At 38.1% G+C, this 22,391-nt stretch overlaps 1 protein-coding gene across 1 annotated transcript in view; it reads right to left on the bottom strand.

Moving 5' to 3' along the window:
• LOC150075830 (uncharacterized) overlaps positions 1-22,391 on the bottom strand; it is a 184,005-nt gene that overhangs the window by 56,715 nt on the left and 104,899 nt on the right. Inside the window, exons 5-6 of the mRNA XM_090387456.1 lie at positions 12,105-12,272; positions 8,631-9,406 (exon numbers count right to left, since the gene is read on the bottom strand). Coding sequence (XP_090243582.1) covers positions 8,631-9,406; positions 12,105-12,272 — 944 coding nt within the window. The remainder of the gene's footprint in view (positions 1-8,630; positions 9,407-12,104; positions 12,273-22,391) is intronic.

The following is a 22,391-nucleotide window of genomic DNA, read 5'->3' on the forward strand; positions in this document are numbered from 1 at the left end:
ATGGTGAAAAACACGAGGAGCTTGAAACAAAACTTTTCAAGTGGTACCAATAAATGCATGCATCTAATTTGCCAATAATCAGGTCCGATTTTGCAGGAAAAGGCAAATTATCTAACTCAGCAACATGGAATTAGCAACTTCAAATGCAGCAGTGGCTGGCTCCAAATATTTAGACAGGAACAACCTGATTTTGCGAAATGTTTGCAGAGAGTCTGGATTAGTTGACAAAGAAAAGGCTACATACTAATTGTGTTCTGTATGGTCTATTCTTGAAAATATGAGACGAAGGATATTTTTAATCTTGATGAGACAGGTTTATTTTATAATTTGCTGCCAAAGAAAACATTTGCTGTTCGAGGAGTCTTGTCAGGGTGGAAGTAAACAAAGACTGTTCTGTTATGCTGCAATTCAGATGGCAGTGTAAAACTACGCCCACTTGTAATTGTTAAGTTTTCCAAGCCAAGATGTTTGAAAGAAGTTAACCAACTTCCGTGTGATTGAGACCAATAGAAGAGCTTGGCTTAAGATCAAAATTTTTCAATCTTGGTGATCAAAAATGGAGAGAAGAATGGTTCCAGAAAAAAGGAACATTTTGACAATTCTAAATCGTTGTACAGCTCATTCTGCCAAGACACTTAAGTTGACAAATATATGGCTGTTGTTTTTCGCTCCCAGTACCACCAGTTTTAAGCAGCCACTGAAAAAAGGCATTATTCATAACTTGAAGAGAGCATATAGAACCCACCTGTACTTGATCCGAAGTATAAGAGGGAACAATTTGCAGCCAAATTGGAATGTCTTCGATGCTATCTGTAATCTTGTTATTGCTTTGGACAGTATTGCATCAAGCGTAATAATTAACTGCTTCAGAAAGAGTAGCTTTGGGGAGAATATCATCGAAAAACATGGTCCAGCAGACGAATGTGATAGGAACATTGAGGAATGGGGAAATTTGAAGGAGATATGAATTTGTTGGCAAACTTGAAGAGTTTATGGAGGTGGATGATGAAGTTTCTACCACAGAAATGCCAACACCAGAAGAGCTGCTGAACACCAAGCAAAACAATGATGTTTTTGTTACCAGTGACAGTGTAGCGCGCGCGTGTATGCACGCACACACACCATCTAAAAAAGATGCCCAAAATGCATTCAGCATAATAAAGAATTTGTTGGCCTGCAGTAATGTTGATAAAGAAACAATTACAGTACAGTACAGTCAGTCCACGTATAGCACGATAGTTGTGTTCCTAGAAACCCTTGTGCAATATAAACAACAGGCCCTATGGGAAAAACAGAGTTAGGTGCCGACCACCCAAGATTGAACACACATTTATAAACAAAACATTACCAAACACAATAAATAATTTTAAAAAAATAATAATAAATAATAGTTTAATACGTAATAGTCGTAATAAAATATGTAAGTATTTTATTACGACTATTATGTAATAAAATATTGCTAATGCTTTTATCATAAGCAAACTTGTTTTTTGTTTGATTTTCTATCCAAATAGATGACAGCCGTTCCATCTCTTCCAATTCTTTGTGTCTTCATCTAATGGATTTTAATTACACTTTGAGTTGTTCCTGCTATCAAAGTTGTTTTTATTTTCTCTGCATTCTTTGTAATTCTTGGCGTTGCCTCATTTAGGCCTGTAGCACGTGCAATATCACATGGTCTTTTATTTCGCTCAAAGCGTTTCACAATTTCATATTTTTTCTCTATCGACAGAGGCGGACTGGCCATAAGCCTTACCGGGGGAAACCCCGGTGGGTCAGTGTGATTTTGGCCATAAACCATAGTATGAGGCCACTATAAATTTCCCCGGGTAAGAATTTTTGACCCAGTCCACCTCTGTTTATTGATATTGCTTTTCTTTTTCTCTCTGAATCTGCAGTGTTTTCACCAGGATGCTTCCTTTTCACACCTTTTAATTAAGTATTTTACTCATTTTTAGGGAATAAAGCACAATTACAAAACGAGGAGGCACACTTGATACACATAAACAAAGCTGCTCGCATGTAGCAACTGAATAAACTATACCATAAAGGCAGAGATACACTATTAACACCTCACATTTTACTAAAGCACATTTCTAGGGGTTACTACCATAAAACAATAAAAACAATTTCCAGCTGCAGTATGTGGAATCAATTAGATTGAGTTTACTACCAGTTGGTAGTAAACTCGATCTAATTGCATTTGCGATTATACCGATAGCTGGAATTGTGTTGGTTTTTACGTTATCAGGGTGAAATGTGTTTCCCCTTCATTGATATAAAAAACATAAATACATTTTCAGAATCTTCTTTTCATTCCTATCGTGTTGCGTTTGGTTGGGGTGATTCTGCGTTCGACTGCCATTTCTTGTAAACACAAAGGCAAATCATGCATAAGCGAATTCAGTTTGTGTTATATACAATATCGTTCCCCTATTTATAAATCGTGTATGATCGAATTCGTGTAGTGTAAACACGTGTTATACGACGACTGACTGTATTGCATTTGATAATGTCTGAGCTGAAGTTAAAAATGCATATAAGACAAAAACTATGCAAACAACATTGGATTTTTTATTTAAATTAGATTAACTTAACTGTAAGCTAAGTACCGAATTTAGTCGTGGTGGTAACAATATTAAGCAGTGCTACTTTAATATAATTAGATTAACTTATTAAAAAGTTAATTGTATGTATGTCTCCTTTTATACTAATATTGTAATTCTTTTTACTGTAATACTACAATATTGTATATATCAAAATATATACTGCACATTATTTTCATTTCCGTTAACTGCATTTCTCTTAGTTTATCTAACATAAAACGAATAAAATAAATCTTTAAAAAATATGTTATTCCATTATACTGAAAGGACAGAATTCAAGAGATACCTGGTTCCTGGGCAATGTCACATTGTCATCCCTCTCACTAGTGGACGAACCTACCCCTTGGCAGGTATACAGGTACACTGTATCATTGCATTCACGTAGGCGGTAGGGATAAACGTCATTCATCTGTTAACCAACTTTGAAAGAGGGATGATAGCGGGTGCCCGACACATGGGTCACTCTATCGCAGAGGTGATACAGAAATTGCACTATCCTTTTTCGACAGTATCAAGAGTGTATCGGGAATATGGCATTTCCGGAATAACATATCATCAAATGAACTAATGAGACTCGTGACAGAGAAGAAAAATGCATGGGATGAATATAAATTATCAGGCATTACAGAAGCCTATGGCAGATATAAGCTAGTCTGTAATCAAGTCACAAAGGAGGTTAGGCAGGCGAAGGCAGATTACGAGAAACCTTTGGCAAAGGATGCTAAGAAAAACAGCAAGGATTTCTTTACTTATATAAACTCTAAAAGGAAGGGGATGAATCTGATTGGTCCACTTGATATCAATGGTTCGAATGTTGATAATCCTGCTCAGATAGCAAACAAACTGAATGAGTATTTTGCATCTACATTCACACAAGAGGAGTTATTAAGGTTTGAAAATGCCAGAAGGTTATCAAATTGTAACAGGGTGCTTAATGATTTTGTAATAACTGAGAGCAAAGTGCAGGAGAAATCTATCCAGTTATATTAAAGGAGGCGGCAAAGAAAATAAGCGAACCCTTAACCATAATTATGAGAGCATCCTTGGACTCAGGGGAGGTCCCCAAGGACTGGAGATGTGCAAACGTATCCCCAATTCACAAAGGGGATCGAAGGGTGACACGAGTAATTACAGACCAGTTAGTTTAATTTCTGTTCAGGGTAAAATAATGGAGTCACTGGTTAAAGATGTATTGCACGATCACCTAGACAAGACTGCAGCAATAATTCAGGCATGGGTTTGTTAAGGGAAAGTCTTGTCTGACAAATTTGATTGGTTATTATGATGTGGTTACAAAGGAACTGGATGCAAAAAATAATTTTGATATCATATACTTGGATTTCAGGAAAGCTTTTGACACTGTTGCACATGGAAGACTACTGTACAAATTGGAGCAGAATGGTATAAGGGTAAATTGCTACAATGGATAAAAGGATGGTTGAGTGGGAGAGGACAGAGGGTGGTAATCAATGGGTGCTACTCTTCGTGGACTAATGTTATTAGTGGGGTCCCACAGGGTTCGGTGTTGGGTCCACTGTTGTTTTGTATATTTATCAATGATATCAATAAGTTTTGTATATCAGGTTTAGTGTCGAAGTTTGCAGATGATACAAAGGTTGGCAGGATTGTTAATGACAGTAATGGCTGTGTGCTACTGCAACACTAGAAAATTTGGGTAGATGGGCTGAAAAGTGGCAACTGAAGTTTAACCTTGACAAATGCAAAGTACTGCATGTGGGTAGAAGTAACCACAGAGAAACATACTAACTGTGTGGTACTACACTTAAGATGGTAGAAATTGAAAAAGACCTGGGAGAATTGTGCAGTCAGATATGAAGTTTTCTGAGCAATGCAGACAGGCTGCATGGGGTTTTGTCAATGATATATAGGAATTTTGCTAGCAGGAAAAAGAAGGTGATTGTCCCTCTGTATAAGGCAATAGTCAGGCCATGCCTTGAGTACTGCGTACAGGTCTGGAGGCCTCATTTTAGGAAGGATGTAGATTTGCTTGAGCGTGTACAGGGAAGGGCAACAAGATTGGTGAGGGGAATGAAGGGATCCTCTTACCAAGAGAGGCTTGAGTTCTGCAAATTGCAATGGCTGGAGACTATGCACGTGCACGGTGATTTGACTGAGGTGTATAATGCCCTGAACGGGTTGAGCACGCGTAATAAATTCAAGGAGGACCTGGACAAACATTTAGAGGGAATGGATGTGTGAAATTTGTTTTTTTTTTTTTTTTTTTTTTTTTGGCTGATGCTGCATAAGTTGATACACTTTTTTTTTTTTTTTTGGTAGTTGTTGGCGCATGGGCTTCTGTGGCCATAATGCACCTCTCAAGGTTTTTTTTGCAGTACTTTGATCCAAGCCCGAGGTGGGATTCGAACCCGCGACCTTTGGGTTGCCAGGCAGACATTTTAACCACCCGGCTAGCCCGGTCGGCAGCTCATACACTGCTTTCTTGCATCACGTGCCACCACTACTACAGCACTGTGGACAGAGAAAGGTGTTGGATGAACGTGGCCATCGACATCTGTCTCACATTGTTTCAGCCAACTGGAGAGTGACAGTGGCACAAATCACTGCCGATTTCGAGGGAGGTGCCAGAAATGTCGCCACAAAGACCATCAGGAGATCATTAGCCATAATAGATTATGGGAGCTGCTGGCCCACCAAAGTTCCACTCTAACACCATGACACAGGCCTCTACACCTCAACTGGGCGAATGAACATTGGCACTGGACCCGGGAAGATTGGAGACTGGTCTCCTGGTCCGATGAGTCCTGTTTCCAGTTATTTCAAGCGGAAGGTGGGTGCATATCTGACAGAAACCGCATGAAGCTATGCGCTCATCATGTCAGCAAGGAACTGTTCTGGCAGATGGACAGTCAGTAATGGTCTGGGATGTGTTCAACTGGCACATGTTAGGACCTCAGATACATCTAGAGACACATCTCTGAATGGTCCAGGTTACGTGTCCATCCTTGCAGACCATCTGCATTCCTTCATGGTCATCGTGCACCTACAGGGCAATAGACTCTTCCAGCAGGAAAATTTGCCTCCCCACAGAGCCATGGTGACTAGAAACATTGTTTGAAGAGCATTCCGCAGATTTTTTACCACCATGGAATGGCCTCCCCGTTCACGAACCCTCTGGAGCATCTTTGGGATGCTGTGGATAGGTCCGTTCGAGCTTTGGATCGATCCTCCACCCAAGAATGCGATGGAATTATGGACAGTGGTGCAGCAAGCATGGATGGAAATACCTGTGGAACACTTTCGTGACCTACTGGACTCAACGCCTCACCGTGTGACTGCCCTTATCCGGGCAAAAGTTAGGCCTACCCATTACTAGGTAGATATCTCATGATTTCTGTCCACTCAGTGTACTGTATTGTTAGACAAAGCTTTTGTTATTATTATTTTACTTTATTAATTTAAATTAATTTATTGTTTCATTTATTTTTGTATATTTATTATTATTCTTGGATATATAATATGTACCAAAAAAAAAAAGGGACCTCATCACTACAGACCTCACTATTACAAAACATGAAAATTTAGATTCCTTGAACATTGTATTAATGAGATTTGACTGTAGTACCATTATACAAGTCAAGGGTAAGACCATATTGTGTTCAAGTTTGGAGAATACATTTAAGAAAAGACACTGAACTTCTTGAAGAGTCGAATGTCAAGCAACTCATCTAGTGTGAATAGTGTCCATATAGTAGTAGTAATGGAGGCATGTGATGCAAGAAAGCAAGTGTATGAGCTTATGTAGCATCAACCAAAAAAAAAAAAAAAAATTTCACACATCCATTCCCTCTAAATGTTCATCCAGTTCCTCCTTGAATTTATTTAAGCTATTAACTTCCACAACAACAGATGGAAGTTTGTTCCAGCAATTAACCATTCACTGGCTAAAGGCAAATGTTCACACATCTATTCTACAACTGTCTTTCCTCAATTTGAATTTATTTCACCTCGGGTTCGTAATCTGGGCAAGTGGAAGAATTCATCATGCTCAACCCATTCAAGGTGTTATATGTCTCAATCAGATCACCTCGCAGGTGCCTAGTCTCCAGCCACTGCAATTTGCAGAACTTAAGCCTTTCTTGGTAAGAAGAACTCTTCATTCCCCTCACCAATCTTGTTGCCTTCTCTGTACATGCTCGAGCAACTCTACATCCTTCTTAAAATGAGGCCTCCAGATCTGTATGCTGTACTCAAGGCGTGGCCTGACCATTCCATGTGAGGAGAGATTACATAGGTGGAGGTTACAGAAATCTCACTGGGACTTAAGGCATCACTAGACTTGACCTGAGATTGTATAGCCAAAGGGGTTTTTTTTTCTTTTTTTTGCTAATTCAGCAAAAACTCGACTTCCTTGAATCATGTGGCCAATATTGTTTTCACATGTCCAACCAACCACTTTCTGTCCACATTTAACACCTCAACTCCCAGTGCATGGATTTTCATGAAATTTTATATTTGAGTTTTGTAAAATCATTTGCTAAACTATTCCAAATTTAATTAAAACTGAATCAATAGAAATTGCGCAATTATTATTTCTTTCTTTCTGTTCCATGTAGCACTCAACTCCCGTGTATAAATTTTCATGAAATTTTATATTTGAGCCTTTTAGAAAGATTTGTAGAGCTGACCAAAATTTCATTAAAATCAGACCAATGGAAATCTGACATGTATTATTTCTCTGTCCGTCCGTCCGTCTGTCCACCCACAGGTAATAACTTGACTCCCAGTTAACAGATTTTTGCTAAATGTTATATTTTGCTCTGTTATGATTTATAACAGAAGCACTACATATTGTTTGTCAAGCACTGGTTGGAGGAATGAACAAGCAATATGGCAGATGTGAAGAAACAAAAGGTTCACACATAAAATTCATTGCTTTTTGTTTGGTTTTTTTTTTTGTTATAATCATGAATTATTATTATTTGGTAATGTGCCTTTTCCCTTATGCATAATGATGCAATGAGAAGACCTTTGGCAAAATTTTTTTTTAGGTCATTATTACAGTATTGTCAAAGTATTACTTGTCTTATGTATTATGTTATGCCAAAAGCTAGGTGAGAAAACTATTGATAACCTTTTACTAATCTGTAAAATTCCAAGATCCATTAATTGTTTCCATCCCCTACCCAACCACACCCCAAGTTGTAAAATTTCAGTTTGCATGCATTTACTTATTTTAAATCAAGTATTTTTTTAAAATTTCCCCAGCTATAAAAATAACATAATGTATATGGCATAATAAAAGTAATGTACAATAAACAGATTTAGTAATTTTTATTTTTGGGAGATTCTTGGCACACCGGCTATTTTTTGTCATAATGTGCACTAAATTTATATTGTCCTATGTGTGACCTTTATCATGTGTATTATGCCTGTTATTCTTGAACTAACCTATGTATTGTGCAGGCTGAAAAACTTGAAATGATTCATGGTGGAACTTGAAATGACTCCTACTCCCTCCAGAGGTCATTCCAACTGAGGACCTTAAGAATTCCTCAAATCTGACTAAATTTGAAACAGACTTCTCCAAATGAGTGACATGCAGCATATCCACTATACTATGTGGAAAACTAGCAATACTGTTAATTTATATGTAAATGGAGATAAAATATATAAGTACTTTATATTATGTACAGTATGCTAAATAATTAACAGTTCAAAAATATTTCATTATTATCAATTTCACATTCAAAAGCAATGATCTGGAGAGTTGTTGAAATTCAGTTGACAGCTGTATGATCAGGAGTGGAGTGAATTTGTGGCATCAAATTCTCAATTGTAAGATTAAAATTTTGTAAATTGTGAACTACTGTAAGATTAATTTTCACTTCATGCATCGAAAATCTGCAAATAATATTGAGATAATATATCTCAACATGACTTTCCTTATATATAATTTGCTTGACTCACAAAAAAATTTAATCATTCTGTATTCATTTTACAACAGGAACATACATATATGAAGGTAGGAAATGCACTACTCACTTGTGGGTTCTTTTTTGGGCTCTGGTTTTTTCTCTATCCTTTGTTCTACATGTGGCTGAGGTTTTGTATTTATTGACAGCTGTTTCATTCCATTGGTTATTTGAATGTCCTGTTTCCTTTCTTCTTGTCTAGGGACAAAATTGCGCCTAAAGCCCTGAGATTCAGGTGTGTGAATTGCTCTTGGACGAGATTCACGCAAACCTCTAGGTGGGCCAGCTCTCTGACCCCTATTAGAAGTCCTTCCACGCCCACTCCCACCTCGGCCTCTAGAACCACGTTGGATACCACCACCACATGATATAACAACATCATTCCGGTTAGGTTTATGAATAAGTCTTGAATTTTCAAATGTTTGAGTCCTCACAACTTCTGGTATCTCTTCCTTCTGATGATTTTCTTCCACTATACTAATAACAGGTTTTGTTTCTGTTACTACAGTCTCTTCTGTAGGTGGAAGAACAGCATCTTCTTTTCCAGGTAGTGCGGGAAAGTCTTCTTTATTCATAACATCTCCACAAGGAACTTCAGCAGGTTTTTCTGGTATTTCCTGCAAGTGTTTATTGGTCTCATCTTCATCATCTCGTTCATTTTCACCTTCCTGATCAACAGAGTTTCCATTAGGAAGCCCATTATGACTCCACGTCCAAGAACCACGACCAAAACCTCTTCCTCGTCCTCTACCTCTTCCCCTGGTTCTGCCACCACGAATCTGACCTCTTAATTTTAGATAGGCACCTTCATCTTGCCAACTACGTGTGTATTTCACTGGTCCATGACTATAAAAAGAAATCAGAAACATGAAATTTATAAGCACATTAACATGAATAAATAATATTTAGCTTAAATTATTAGATATGATTATCTGGAGTTTGAATTATGCTATATAAAAAAAATCCCCCAGGTAAACAAAATGAAAATGAAGAAATAACTATGTTATCTTCAACTTCAAAGAGACCTCACCTTCCAGCAGTGAAGGGAACATAGTATAGAGTGTAAACTATAATGCAGCTTTGGGGGTTTTCTCCAACTCCACATCAGGCAATGTGATGAATGCAAAACTCTGTAAAGGACAGATTTATGTAGGTTAGTAGGTGTTGAGGCGCCTCCGTAGACAGGTGGGAAGGAGCAGTAGTGCGTAGCGCACACTTCTTGATTAGACCGGGGTTCGAGCCTGTCACCACCAAATATGGAGGATGCGCAAAGGTCAGGGAATGACCACCGCACCGGAGCAATATGGCCTTAGTTGCTAATGCTCCTAAAAAAAAAAAAAAAAAAAAAACCCAAATAACAACAATAACAAATAGTAGGTGTTGATGTAGTGTTAGTGTGCGGTTATGTTATTCATCCAGCCTCTTAGCCTAAAGGCCTATGTTTTCACACAAAAACCTCCAGTTTATTGTCATGAGGAGGCGGGCCAGGCAGTAGGGAGTATAAAAGCACTGGTGGGCAAACCCTGTGGTAGCCAAAGCCACAGACAGGAAGAGCCCAATAATAATAATAATATATATATTAAAAAAAAAAATGAAAGAAAAGAAATTTTGGACTGTGCAATTTCATCTTGATCATCAGCCCAGTTTTCCATCTTGAAAGTTTTGAGTAATCTGCCATGTCCAGAAGACATAGCAAATTACTGAAAAGATCATCAAGATGAAAAACTGGACAAATTTTAGCATAGGAAGATGATAATGAGCATCTTCAGCCATTTTAGTGGTGACACAGATGGGGGGAAAAAAAAAAATAAATAATAATAAGCATTGTCTTGGAGTAGGTTTTTTTTTTTTTTTTTTTGTTAGTTGTTGGCGCATCAGTTTCTGTGGCCATAATGCACCTCCCAAAGTTTTTGCATTTTACTCTGATCCAAGCCCGAGGCAGGATTCAAACCCGCAACCTTTGGGTTGCCAGGCAGGCAGGCAGGCACTTTACCCACCTGGCTAGCCCGGTCGGCCTTGGATCCTGCCGCAGGCTGTATCACTACTCCAACAAAATGTGGCATAGAATCAATAAGGTGATGAAAAGTGACACTAGGAATGTTGGACCACTCATGTAATGAACATTCAATTCTGTGCTGTGAGCAGAGGACTACACCAACGACCACACCCTTCCAGTTCATTCCCCAGATGCTCACTGAAATGGAGGTCCACATATTGGGTTGACCAGGACAGATACCTAAAGCCTTTGTGTTCCTCAAAACACTCTTTTATACACTTGACACAGTGGATGATTGCATTATCATCTTGAAATTATCCATCTGTATAGGTAAACATGCAATATTGCTGGCTGTATTTAATCAACAACAATATTTTGGCATGCCTTTGTGCTCGGTGTTGTATCCTCCAGTGGGATCAGGAAACCAAGGGTATACCATAAAAACATGCCCCACACCATTACACTTCCAGCAGTCTATACTGTCATTATGGAAACAGGATGGTTTTAGTATTTCGTGTGGTTTCCTGCATATATGCATTCTTCAGATCATATGACTTGCGCACAGTCATTTTTGAATCCTTCCTCTGTGTTCTAGCACCTATGCAGCTCTATTTTCTGGTTGGTATCTGAGATTAGCAGCTTCTTCAAGGGTCTTTTACTCCATAGTGCTCCCCCTCCCTCTTTTAGGGTTCTTTACATGGAGTGAGTAGTGATGTCGTGTGATGTTCCCACATTAAATACAACTGTTCCACCATTTCATGGCAATTACAGTTGTTAATCCACTCCAGTTAGAGCAACTTGCTCCATCACCATATATTTCTCAGCTGCATCATTTTGGATGTTTTCTGAGCATCTTTCCACTGATTAAAGACTTAAATAACATTAATCTTTGAACATTCAACAAGCACAGCCATTGAATTTGCTGTAGCACCTGCCAATCATACCACTTCATTAGGTAATAAACAAGTTTACTCATAACTTGTTTATTACTTAATGATGAAATTTAATCGACTTTTATAAATTAAACCAGTAAACAGTAAAAATAAGTCTACCAATAATGTAGCGTGATAATCAATGATGTTAAAACTAATAGCAATTTACAAAATATTGTGAAAATGTAAGAATATTGTTAAAAGACATTTCAGCTTTTTTTTTTTTATTCATGATTCTCTTCCTATAAACATAATTCTGTAGATCTTTACACAGTGTTTAAGTACAAATATTTATTCTCTGCCATATTCTTCTGTGATTAGGAAACTTTTTTTTTTTCATTTACAGTGATCTATGGGGTAAAAAGTCTCCATATGCACTGCCGTAAACAAGAACAAGGCTATGTTAGCTATGTTTTTAAACTATCAAATGTGTCATTAATTAGTGTTGTTTAATACAGTGCAGAATTACAATAATAATAATAATAAATTACAGACCCTTAAATTTGGCAGAGTGAAGCTTCACAAATAACTACTTCTTTTAGTTTCACTCAGATGCCTACTAAAAACTGAAGCTGCTTGTCGAATTAGTTGCATAACAACGAGAAAAACTACTTACCCATATCTCCTCCTTCTCCGAGCACGAGGAGGACAATCTTCACAGCGTATGTCATATCCATAAATGGACATCAGTTCATCTCTAGATTTTGGAATTTGCTCATCTTCTCTAAACATGTCATGCTGCCACCTTCCCTCATCTAACCAAAGTTTCTTTTTCTTTTTATCCCTAAAAGAAAAAAACAAAAGTTGAATACTTAGTTCTAACAAAACATTTTTTATATATATATCCATTGTGACACCAGCATAGCTACAGATAACTTTCATTTACACAAAAACTAATGTACTGAAACCTTTAGCCTTTATGACAGCAATTTTGTGTAAATTGTTTTCTGTTAATGTTAACCAGTTGTTCTGTAAATGTCCTCAGATATTTTCTACCATTCAGCCTTCAAAGTGGCAACCAGTTCAGCTATGTTTTTTAGGGGTCTCTCTCCTCACATACACTCAATAATCCAATTCATCCTAGAGGTTCTCTATAGGATTGTGGTGAGCTCTGAGATGACCAGTCCAAAATTTTGACACTCAAGTACTCAAAACAGTCCATCACAACACTAGCAGTATGACATGGAGCGCTGGTCTGCTGATACCATGTATCAGCCCTTTCTGACATGCTGCCACAACATAGGTAATGCATTACTATCCAGGATGTCTGAATAGACTTCAACATTCATGGTTTTGTCCAAAACAACTAATGGTCCCAGGCTAAACCACAAAAAAAACAGCCCCAGACCATCGTGCTGCCTCTACCAAACTTCACTGTCACACAACACAATCTGGCAGGTAGCTTTTTCCATGCATCACTGTAAGACTGGAAGACCATGCACTATGACTAGTTATTCCAAAGCACAGTTTTTTATTGGTTTACAGTCCAAGCTTATACACCAAGCCATACGGCATCTGACATACTTAGGGTAATTACTGGCTTGTGGACAGTTACACAATTGTGTTAATCCATATCATGCAGTGTCCTGTGCACTGTACTGGTGTTGACATATGTCCCAGTTGTCTCACTGAGGGGCCTATGTGTGCTGTTACAAAGTAGACTTGCATTCCAAGCTTACAACTCTTTGCAGGGGTGCTCTATTGTGTACTATCAGCTTCGGAGGTTTTCTATGATGGTTTCAGCACCAGTCCTCTTCCATTTGCAGATCACATTGCCAATCATCAACCTAGGAATTTTTAGTACCATTGAAGTGTCACATACAGATTGATTGCTTACGTGGCATCCTAGTATCACAGTGCATTGGAATTCCCACTGCACTGATCACAGCAACTTGCATTCACAATTGCACTACTGTCTCCTTGAAGGCCTATGAGCATATTTATAGTTGTGTCTGACATGTGGTGTTTGGTAGGATATGACCAACTATTATTAATGGACGGAGTGTTCAGATATTAATGGTATGGCAAATTGACAGTAAATTGATAAAATTCTTACCTTTAGCTGAAAACGTCATTGCAAAACTTTAATGCTGTTTTCACATGTTGAAATAGTTCTCTGCTTTTTGTTTGCAAAGAAATTTACTACTTGCTTTTCTTTTACACTCACTTTTAGGGCCATGACTATTAATTTAATTTCATAAATTTGTCGTAATTTATAATCACAACAATATTTTTAAATCACAGGGGGATGTTTGCACTCAAAGGGCAGAATACACAAAAAAGATGGACTCCAAGTGCTGATAAATGCAACAATGTGACTTTAGAGATTGATGATTGGCTGAGAACTAATGTGTGGTCTTTAGAGTGCTTTTAATGGGAAAAATGGCAATTGTGTTTTCATTTTTTGCCATTCGATTAATGATTAAATAAATAAAATCATTAATTGACTTTCACTATTAACTTTGTTAGTTAACTCTCCATTGTTAATCAAATGTATGAGTTCAATAATAGCCACTGTTAATTATAACTGCAAGTTAATTGAGATTAATGGTAAGGCAAGCATTTTTACTGGAAGTTAATCTCAATTAACTTTAACTTGCAGTAAAAATGCTTGCATTGATTATTCATGCATTAAGAATTTGTAGATAAAGGAACCACTAGGTGTCAGTGAATCAGTCTACTGATGTGGTATTTACTTAAAGATGTAACTACCATCAAGGGTAAAGGGAAAAGTTTTTGCTTTTGTAAAGGTGACTACATTGGTCTCAGACAGTTTTTAAATTCTATACAGTGGGATCAACTGATGATGTTACCAATGGTAAATTCTAAATGGGAAGCCTTCAGGGACTTAATCTTGGAGGCTACTAGGCTTTTCATACCAACTAAGAAATAGTGTTCACGGTTCAGGCCTAAATGGATGTCAGATGAATTAATGAGGCTCATGGCAGAGAAGAAAAATGCATGGGATGCATATAAATTATAACACAAAAGCCTATGGCAGATATAAGCTAGTCCATAATAAAGTTACAAAGGAGGTTAAGGCAGGCAAATGCAGATTATGAGAAATCTTTGGCAAAGGTTACGTTAGGTTAGGTTAGGATGAAAAGAAAATCAGCTAAGACTTCTTTACTTACATAAACTCTGAAGTAAGGGATGAATCAGATTAGTCCACTTAACATAGATCGTTTGACTATTGATGATTCTGCTCAAGTAGCTGATAAACTGAATGAGTATTTTGCATCTATATTCACACATGAGGAGAATGTCAGAAGTTAATCAAACTCTAACAAGGCCTGGCAGGGTTGCTAAGTGATTTTGTAATAACTGAGAGCAAAGTGGAGGAGAAATTGTTGAAGTTAAACATAAAAAAGGTGCCTGGGGTGGATGGAATCTATCCAGTTATATTGAAGGAGGCAGTGAGGGAAGTTAGCAAACCCTTAGAGGTAATTATGAAAGCATTCTTAGATTCAGGGGAGGTCCCCATGGACTGGAGATGTGCCAATGTATCCCCAATTCACAAAGGGGGTTCAAAGGGTGACACAGGATCATCTAGACAAGACTGCAGTAATAGTTCAGACACAGCATGGGTTTGTTAAGGGGAAGTCTTGTCTGACCAATCTGATTAGATACTACAATGTGTTCACAAAGGATCTGGATGAAAAAAATAATTTTGATATCACATACTTGGATTTCAGGAAAGCTTTTGATACTGTGGCACATGGAAGAATGCTGTACAAATTGGAACGGTATGGCATTAAGGGGAAGTTGCTGTAATGGATAGTGTGATGGTTGAGTGGGAGACTGCCGGCAGAGAGTGGTAATAAATGGACACTGCTCTACGTGGACTAATGTTATTAGCGGAGTCCCCAAGGTTCGGTGCTGGGCCAATTGTTATTTTGTGTATTAATCAACAATATCGATGAAGGTATATCAGGCTTAATGTGTATCCAAGTTTACAGATGATACAAAGGTTGACAGGGTTGTTAATGACACTAAAGACAGTATGCTACTGTAACAGGATTTAGAAAAGTTAGGCAGATGGGCTGAGAAGTGGTAACTTAAGTTTAACATTGACAAATGCAAAGCACTGCATATGGGTAGCAGTAATCCAAGAGAAACGTACGAACTGTGTGGTACTACACTCAGGGGGGGGTGGAGAATGAAAAAGACCTGGAGGTAATTGTGCAGTCAGATATGAAGCTCTCTGAGCAGTGCAGATGGGCTGCCAGAGCAGGTCATGGAGTTTTGTCAATGATATATAGGAATTTTGCTAGCAGAGACAAGGAAGTGATTATCCCTTTGTATAGGGCAAGGGTCAAGCCACACCTTGGGTACTGCGTACAGGTCTAGAGGCCTCATTTTAGGAAGGATATAGCATTGCTAGAATGAGTACAGAGAAGGGCAACAAGATTGGTGAGAGGAACAAAGGGGTGTGCTTATGAAGAAAGGCTTAAGCTCTGCAAGTTGCAGCATCTGAAGACTAGGCACCTGCGAGGTGATCTGATTGAGGTGTATACGGGCTTGAAATGGTTTGAGCAAGCTCAACTGATAGGATACCTCTGCTTGCTCAGACTAAGAACCTGAGGGGGCACAGATTCAAACTGAGGAAAGACAGTTGTAGAATAAATGTGCAGAAGTTTGCCTTTATCCAGCAGGTAGTTGATTGCTGGAACAGATTTCCATCTGTTGTTGCGGAAGTTGATAGCTTAATTAAATTTAAGGTTGAACCAGACAAACATTTGGAGTGACTGGATGGGTGAAATGAGAAGGATTTTTTTCCGGCTGATGCTGTATAAGCTTGCTCACTTGCATCATATGCCTCAACTAATGCTAAAAGAAGACCTGAATTCAGTTTTGTTTCTCAAATCTAGCTGTATATACTTTCACACTTAGTATTGCTATGAGGAATTTTTAAAATGCTAAACATGACTAGGAATAATTTGTTATATTTCATGCTTCTTTGTGTACTTAACAGTTCCCAAACAAGGACCACTGCACATTAATTTTTGATTCTTTCATAAAACGCACTTGATAGGTTGACAAACTACATACTAACTGATGAAAACTTGTAATACCATGTTTTAATGGCAACTTTCAATGGCACAAAAGAACAGAATCCTCCCCCTGTTTCAGACTATCTATGACTCTGGCAGTAGAAATGACCATTACTAAGTCAGAATCATCCTTCTAGTTTATTCTGCCATGGAATCAACTTCTAAAATTAACATTAGCATTAGTATTAGTAGAGGCATTTGATGCAAGAAAGCAAGCTTATGCAGCATCAGCCAAAAATAAATAAATAAATAAATAAAAAATAACCACCTCCACTTCACCCCTCTGTTCGTTCGAAATACGTGTCCAGCTGAGCCTTAAACTTATTTAGGCTATCAACTTCCACGACAAAGGATGGAAGTCTGTTCCACCAACCACCCGCTGGCTAAAGGCAAATTTCCTCACATCTATCCTATATCTGTCTTTCCTCAATTTGAATTTATGCCCTCTCAGGTGATTATTCTGAGCAAGAGGAAGAATCCCATCAGCATTGAGCATGCTCAAACCATTCAAGGCTTTATACACCTCTATCAGATCACCTCGCTAGTCTCCAGACACTGTAATTTGCAAAACTTAAGTCTTTCTTCGTAAGAGCACCCCTTTGTTCCATTCAAATGGAAGTGGAAGATTTATAAACTACTGGTATTACAAATTTGAACATAACATTCTTCAGCATATCTAGGTGTTCAACTCAGTAGAGATCAAATATGTTGCACTGAAGTTCTATGTTCAGATTTTCAAATGTTAGCATAACATTTAAAACACACAAGCAAATTGCCCTATTCAAGCCAGAAGAAATGAACATGAGCTGTGTCTCAGTATGAAAGAGAGGATAACTTGCCAATATTATCAACTTATTTGGCCTATTTAGGACTGGTTTCACCATTCATTTTCTTGGGGAAATCATTAATTTGTCTTCTTTCAATTATTTATTTTATTATTTGTTGTACATGTAGCGACACCTTCCAATGTTAATACTAAGAGCAAGCTGTGTTTCGAAAATGGCATGTTTTTCAGATCCATCAGATCCAATGGCATGTTTTTCAGATCCTGCTGTTTTTGTTCTTCCACAACTACATTTTTAATTTCATGGAGATTGCAAGGCAAATTGTGCACTATGCAATGCAGACTGTTGACTGTCAATATGCAATAAAAATCTGCACCACAGAAACAAACATTTAGCTGTCATTCTTATTTTCTTAGAATAAGCTCATGGTGACCTTACATGGAATAAGTGGTTTTTTCAGAACTATAAATACAAATTCCTATAAATTAAGAAAAACACTGCTGGGTAAACCATTACATTTAAAATTTCAGCAAACCAGGAAACCATTTTTGGGACAATAGCGCAAATTCTGGAAAACTAGGATGATATCTGGATTTTACCTTAGGAAGAAGTTACTGCCGTGGGTAACGGAATGCATCAGTGACAGGCGATGGAGTGGTTATTAATAGACTGCCTTGGTGTTGAATTCCTTACTGTTATCAATATTTATTAACAATATTAATGAAGGCATAATTAAGTTTAATATCTACGTTTTGATTGATACAAAAATTTGCAGGATGGTTAATGACATTAATTAGGTCTACTACTCCAACAAGGCAACAATAAATCAGGCAGATAGACTGAGAGTGATAACTGAAGATTAGCACTGATAAATGTAAGGTGTTTCATTTGGGTAACAGTATAATATACCAATTGGGTAGCACCACACTAAAGTAGTGTAGAATGAAAATGACTGAGTGGTAACTGTAAGTCCAATTTAATCTCTGAGCAGTGCAGAGACAAGAATTTTGCCAGCAAGGTCAAGAAAATTATTTTTATACTGTATAAACCGAAGTTTAGACTATATCCTAAATACTGTGTATAAGTTTGGAAGCCTAATTTTAGGGAGAATGTAGATCTGCTGTAATGTGTGCAGAGAACAACATTAGTCAGGGACACAGAAGGATATTCTTACCAATAAAGATTTCAGTTCTGCAAATTTCAGTCAAAGAAACTAAGCACTTATGAGGAGACTTGACAGAAGTATATAAAACTTAAATGGATTAAGTAAACTAAAGGCCGATGGTATCCTTATTCTTTCCTGAATAACACTCAAGAGAACATAAATTGGATGGAAAAGGATAGTTGTTGCAGGACAGATGTGGGAAAATTTATTTTCATGTAGAGAAAAACTGATTGTTGGAATAAACTACCAACACTTGTGCATACATGTGGAATGAATATTTTTTTTTTTTTTTTTTGTTTCAGTGGTACTGTTCTTCATTCAGAGCTTATGCATGAAGTACTTTGCTATGACAAATAAAAAATAATAAAATAAATTAACAAAGAGCACATGGGTGGAGCTTGTCATACTCACACTTAAGTATATATTTCTACAAAACTTCCTACTGTAAGTATACATAAATGAGCTCAGGCAAAAGCTTCTTTTTGTACATAGCTACAAGTAAACCAGATTTCCCACTTAGCCACAAGATGATATTGCTCTAAAATATACTGCTATTTTATTTAAAGTGCATGCCATTGTCCAGACTGCCAGTTTCAACTCTGCTTGGAGTCTCATCAGAGGGTAGGTAGACACTGTGAAGAGCTGAACAATCCAATTCAAAATGCAATATCTCACATCTCACATACAGTCAGTCCTCGTATAGCACGATAGTTGTGTTCCTAGAAACCCTCGTGCAATGTAAAATCGTGCAATATAAACAACAGGCCCTATGGGGAAAAATAGGGTTAGGTGCTGACCACCCAAGATTGAACACACATTTGTAACCAAAACATTACCAAACACAATAAATTATCGTAATAAAATACATAAGTATTTCATTACGACTATTACGTAATAAAATATTGCTAATGCTTTTGCTTCTATCGTAAGCAAACTTGTTTTTTGTTCGATTTTCTATCCAAACAGATGACAGCCGTTCCATCTCTTCCAATTCTTTGTGTCTTAATCTAATGGATTTTAATTACACTTTGAGTTGTTCCTGCTATGAAAGTTGTTTTTATTTTCTCTGCATTCTTTGTAATTCTCGGCGTTGCCTCATTTAGGCACGTAGCACGTGCAATATCACATGGTCTTTCATTTTGCTCAAAGCGTTTCACAATTTCATATTTTTTCTCTATCGACAGAGGCGGACTGGCCATAAGCCTTACCTGGGGAAATCTCGGTGGGCCGGAGGCTGGTGTGATTTTGGCCATTTCAGAGACTGCTGGAAGTCATTGCGGTACAAGTAAACACATGGGTTGTGTTAGGGTAGCTAAGAATAGGAACAGGTGCATGTATACTTGCGTGTACACTAATGCTAGGAGTTTAGTAAATAAATTTAATGAATTTGAGGTATTACTCAAAACATCAAAGGCAGATATTGTTGGGATATCAGAGACGTGGTGTCACACAGATATAAGGAATGCAGAACTGGAATTTGGGGAGTACAACGTCTACAGAAAGGATAGACAGGATAGGAAGGGAGGAGGGGTTATGCTATTAGTTAAAAAACACATAAAAACCAAGGAAGTGAAGCCAGTTGACATCGCTGGACAGTGCAGTGTTGAGTCAGTTTGGTGTGACATAAGCATAGGTAAATCAAAATTGAGAGTAGGAGTGTGCTATAGGCCTAATGACTCTGATGAGTATAATAAGATACTGTACAGGGAAATAGAATGGGCCAGTAAATCAGAGAGTCTTATAATGGGGGATTTTAATTTCCCAGATATTGACTGGAATTTGTGGGTTGGTCACTCACACACTAGCAAGGCTTTTGTGGATTTATTGGATGATTGTTTTCTACACCAGCATATTCGGGAGGCAACTAGAGGGAGTAATACTCTTGATCTGATTATCAGTAGTGATTCTTCATGCATTAGGAATCTGCAGATAAATGAACCACTGAGTGGCAGTGATCACAGTGTGCTGAAGTGGGATTTACTCAAGGAGGTAACTACCATCAGAGGTAAAGGGAAGGGTTTTTGCTTTCGTAAAGGCGACTATGATGGTCTGAGACAGTATTTAAATTCTATACAGTGGGACCAACTGAAGATGTTACCAACAGCAAATTCAAAATGGGAAGCATTCAAGGAACTAATCTTGGAAGCTACCAGGCTTTACATACCAACCAAGAAATATTGTTCAAGGTTCAGGCCTAAATGGTTGTCAGATGAACTAATGAGACATATGGCAGAGAAGAAAAATGCATGGGATACATACAAATTAATGGGTGACGTGGAAGCCTATGATAGATATAAGTTGGTCTGTAACCAAGTCACAAAGGAGATTAGGCAGGCAAAGGCAGATTATGAGAAATCCTTGGCAAAGGATGCAAAGAAAAACAGAAAAGAGTTCTTTACCTATTTAAACTCAAGAAGGAAAGGGATGAATCAGATTGGTCCACTGGATGTTGATGGTTCAACAGTTGAGGATCCAGCTCAGGTGGCTAACAATCTAAACGAGTATTTTGCATCTACATTCACACATGAGGAGTTATTCAGGAAGGGGAATGTCGTAGGTGAAGTAAACATTGGCAGTGAGCTAGATGATTTTCTAATAACTGAGAGGAAAGTGGAGGAGAAACTGTTGAGGATAAACATAAAAAAGGCACCCGGGGTGGATGGGATCTATCCAGTTATATTAAAGGAGGCAGCAAAGGAAGTAAGCAAACCCCTAGCCATAATTATGAGAGCTTCTTTGGACTCAGGGGAGGTACCCATAGACTGGAGATGTGCAAATGTAACCCCAATTCAAAAAGGAGGATCAAAGGCTGACACAAGTAATTATAGACCTGTTAGTTTAACTTCGGTTCCAGGAAAATTAATGGAGGCACTGGTTAAAGAAGCACTGCAGGATCATCTGGACAAGAATTCAGTTATAGCTCAGACACAGCATGGGTTTGTTAAGGGCAGGTCTTGTCTGACCAATTTGATTGGATACTATGATGTAGTCACAAAAGAACTGGATGCAGGGAATAACTTTGATATTATATATTTGGATCTTAGAAAGGCTTTTGATACTGTTGCGCATGGAAGACTGCTGCACAAATTGGAGAAGTGTGGCATTCGAGGCAAATTGCTGCTATGGATAAAGGGATGGTTGAGTGGCAGAAGACAGAGAGTGGTAATCAATGGACACTGCTCAACGTGGACTAATGTTATTAGTGGAGTTCCTCAGGGTTCAGTGTTGGGTCCATTGTTGTTTTCTGTATTTATAAATGATATTGATGATGGTGTATCAGGCTTAATGTCCAAGTTTGCAGACGATACAAAGGTTGGCAGGGTTGTTAAGGACACTACTGATACTATGCTGCTGCAACAGGATCTGGAAAGGTTGAGCAGATGGGCTGAGAGGTGGCAAATGAAGTTTAACATTGACAAATGTAAAGTACTACATATGGGAAACAGTAACCCCAGATCAACGTATCAACTCTGTGGTACTACGCTGACAGTGGTAGAGAATGAAAAGGACCTGGGGGTAATTGTGCAGGCAGATATGAAGTTCTCTGAGCAGTGCAGACGAGCTGCAAGAGTAGCTCATGGTGTCTTGTCAATGATATACAGGAATTTTTCTAGCAGGGACAGGGATGTGATTATTCCCTTGTATAAGGCATTGGTCAGGCCACACCTTGAGTACTGTATACAGGTCTGGAGGCCTCATTTCAAGAAGGATGTAGAGCTGCTGGAACGAGTACAGAGAAGGGCAACAAGATTAGTGAATGGAACAAAGGGTTGCTCTTACGAAGAAAGGCTTAAGTTTTGCAAATTACAGAGCCTGGAGACTAGGCATCGCCGAGGTGATCTGATAGAGGTGTACAAGGCTTTGAATGGCTTGAGCATGCTCAATGCCGATGGGATTCT

Source organism: Mastigoproctus giganteus, chromosome 13 (assembly GCF_048544385.1).
Source record: "Mastigoproctus giganteus isolate SK-2022 chromosome 13, ASM4854438v1, whole genome shotgun sequence".
NCBI classification, from domain to species: domain Eukaryota; kingdom Metazoa; phylum Arthropoda; class Arachnida; order Uropygi; family Thelyphonidae; genus Mastigoproctus; species Mastigoproctus giganteus.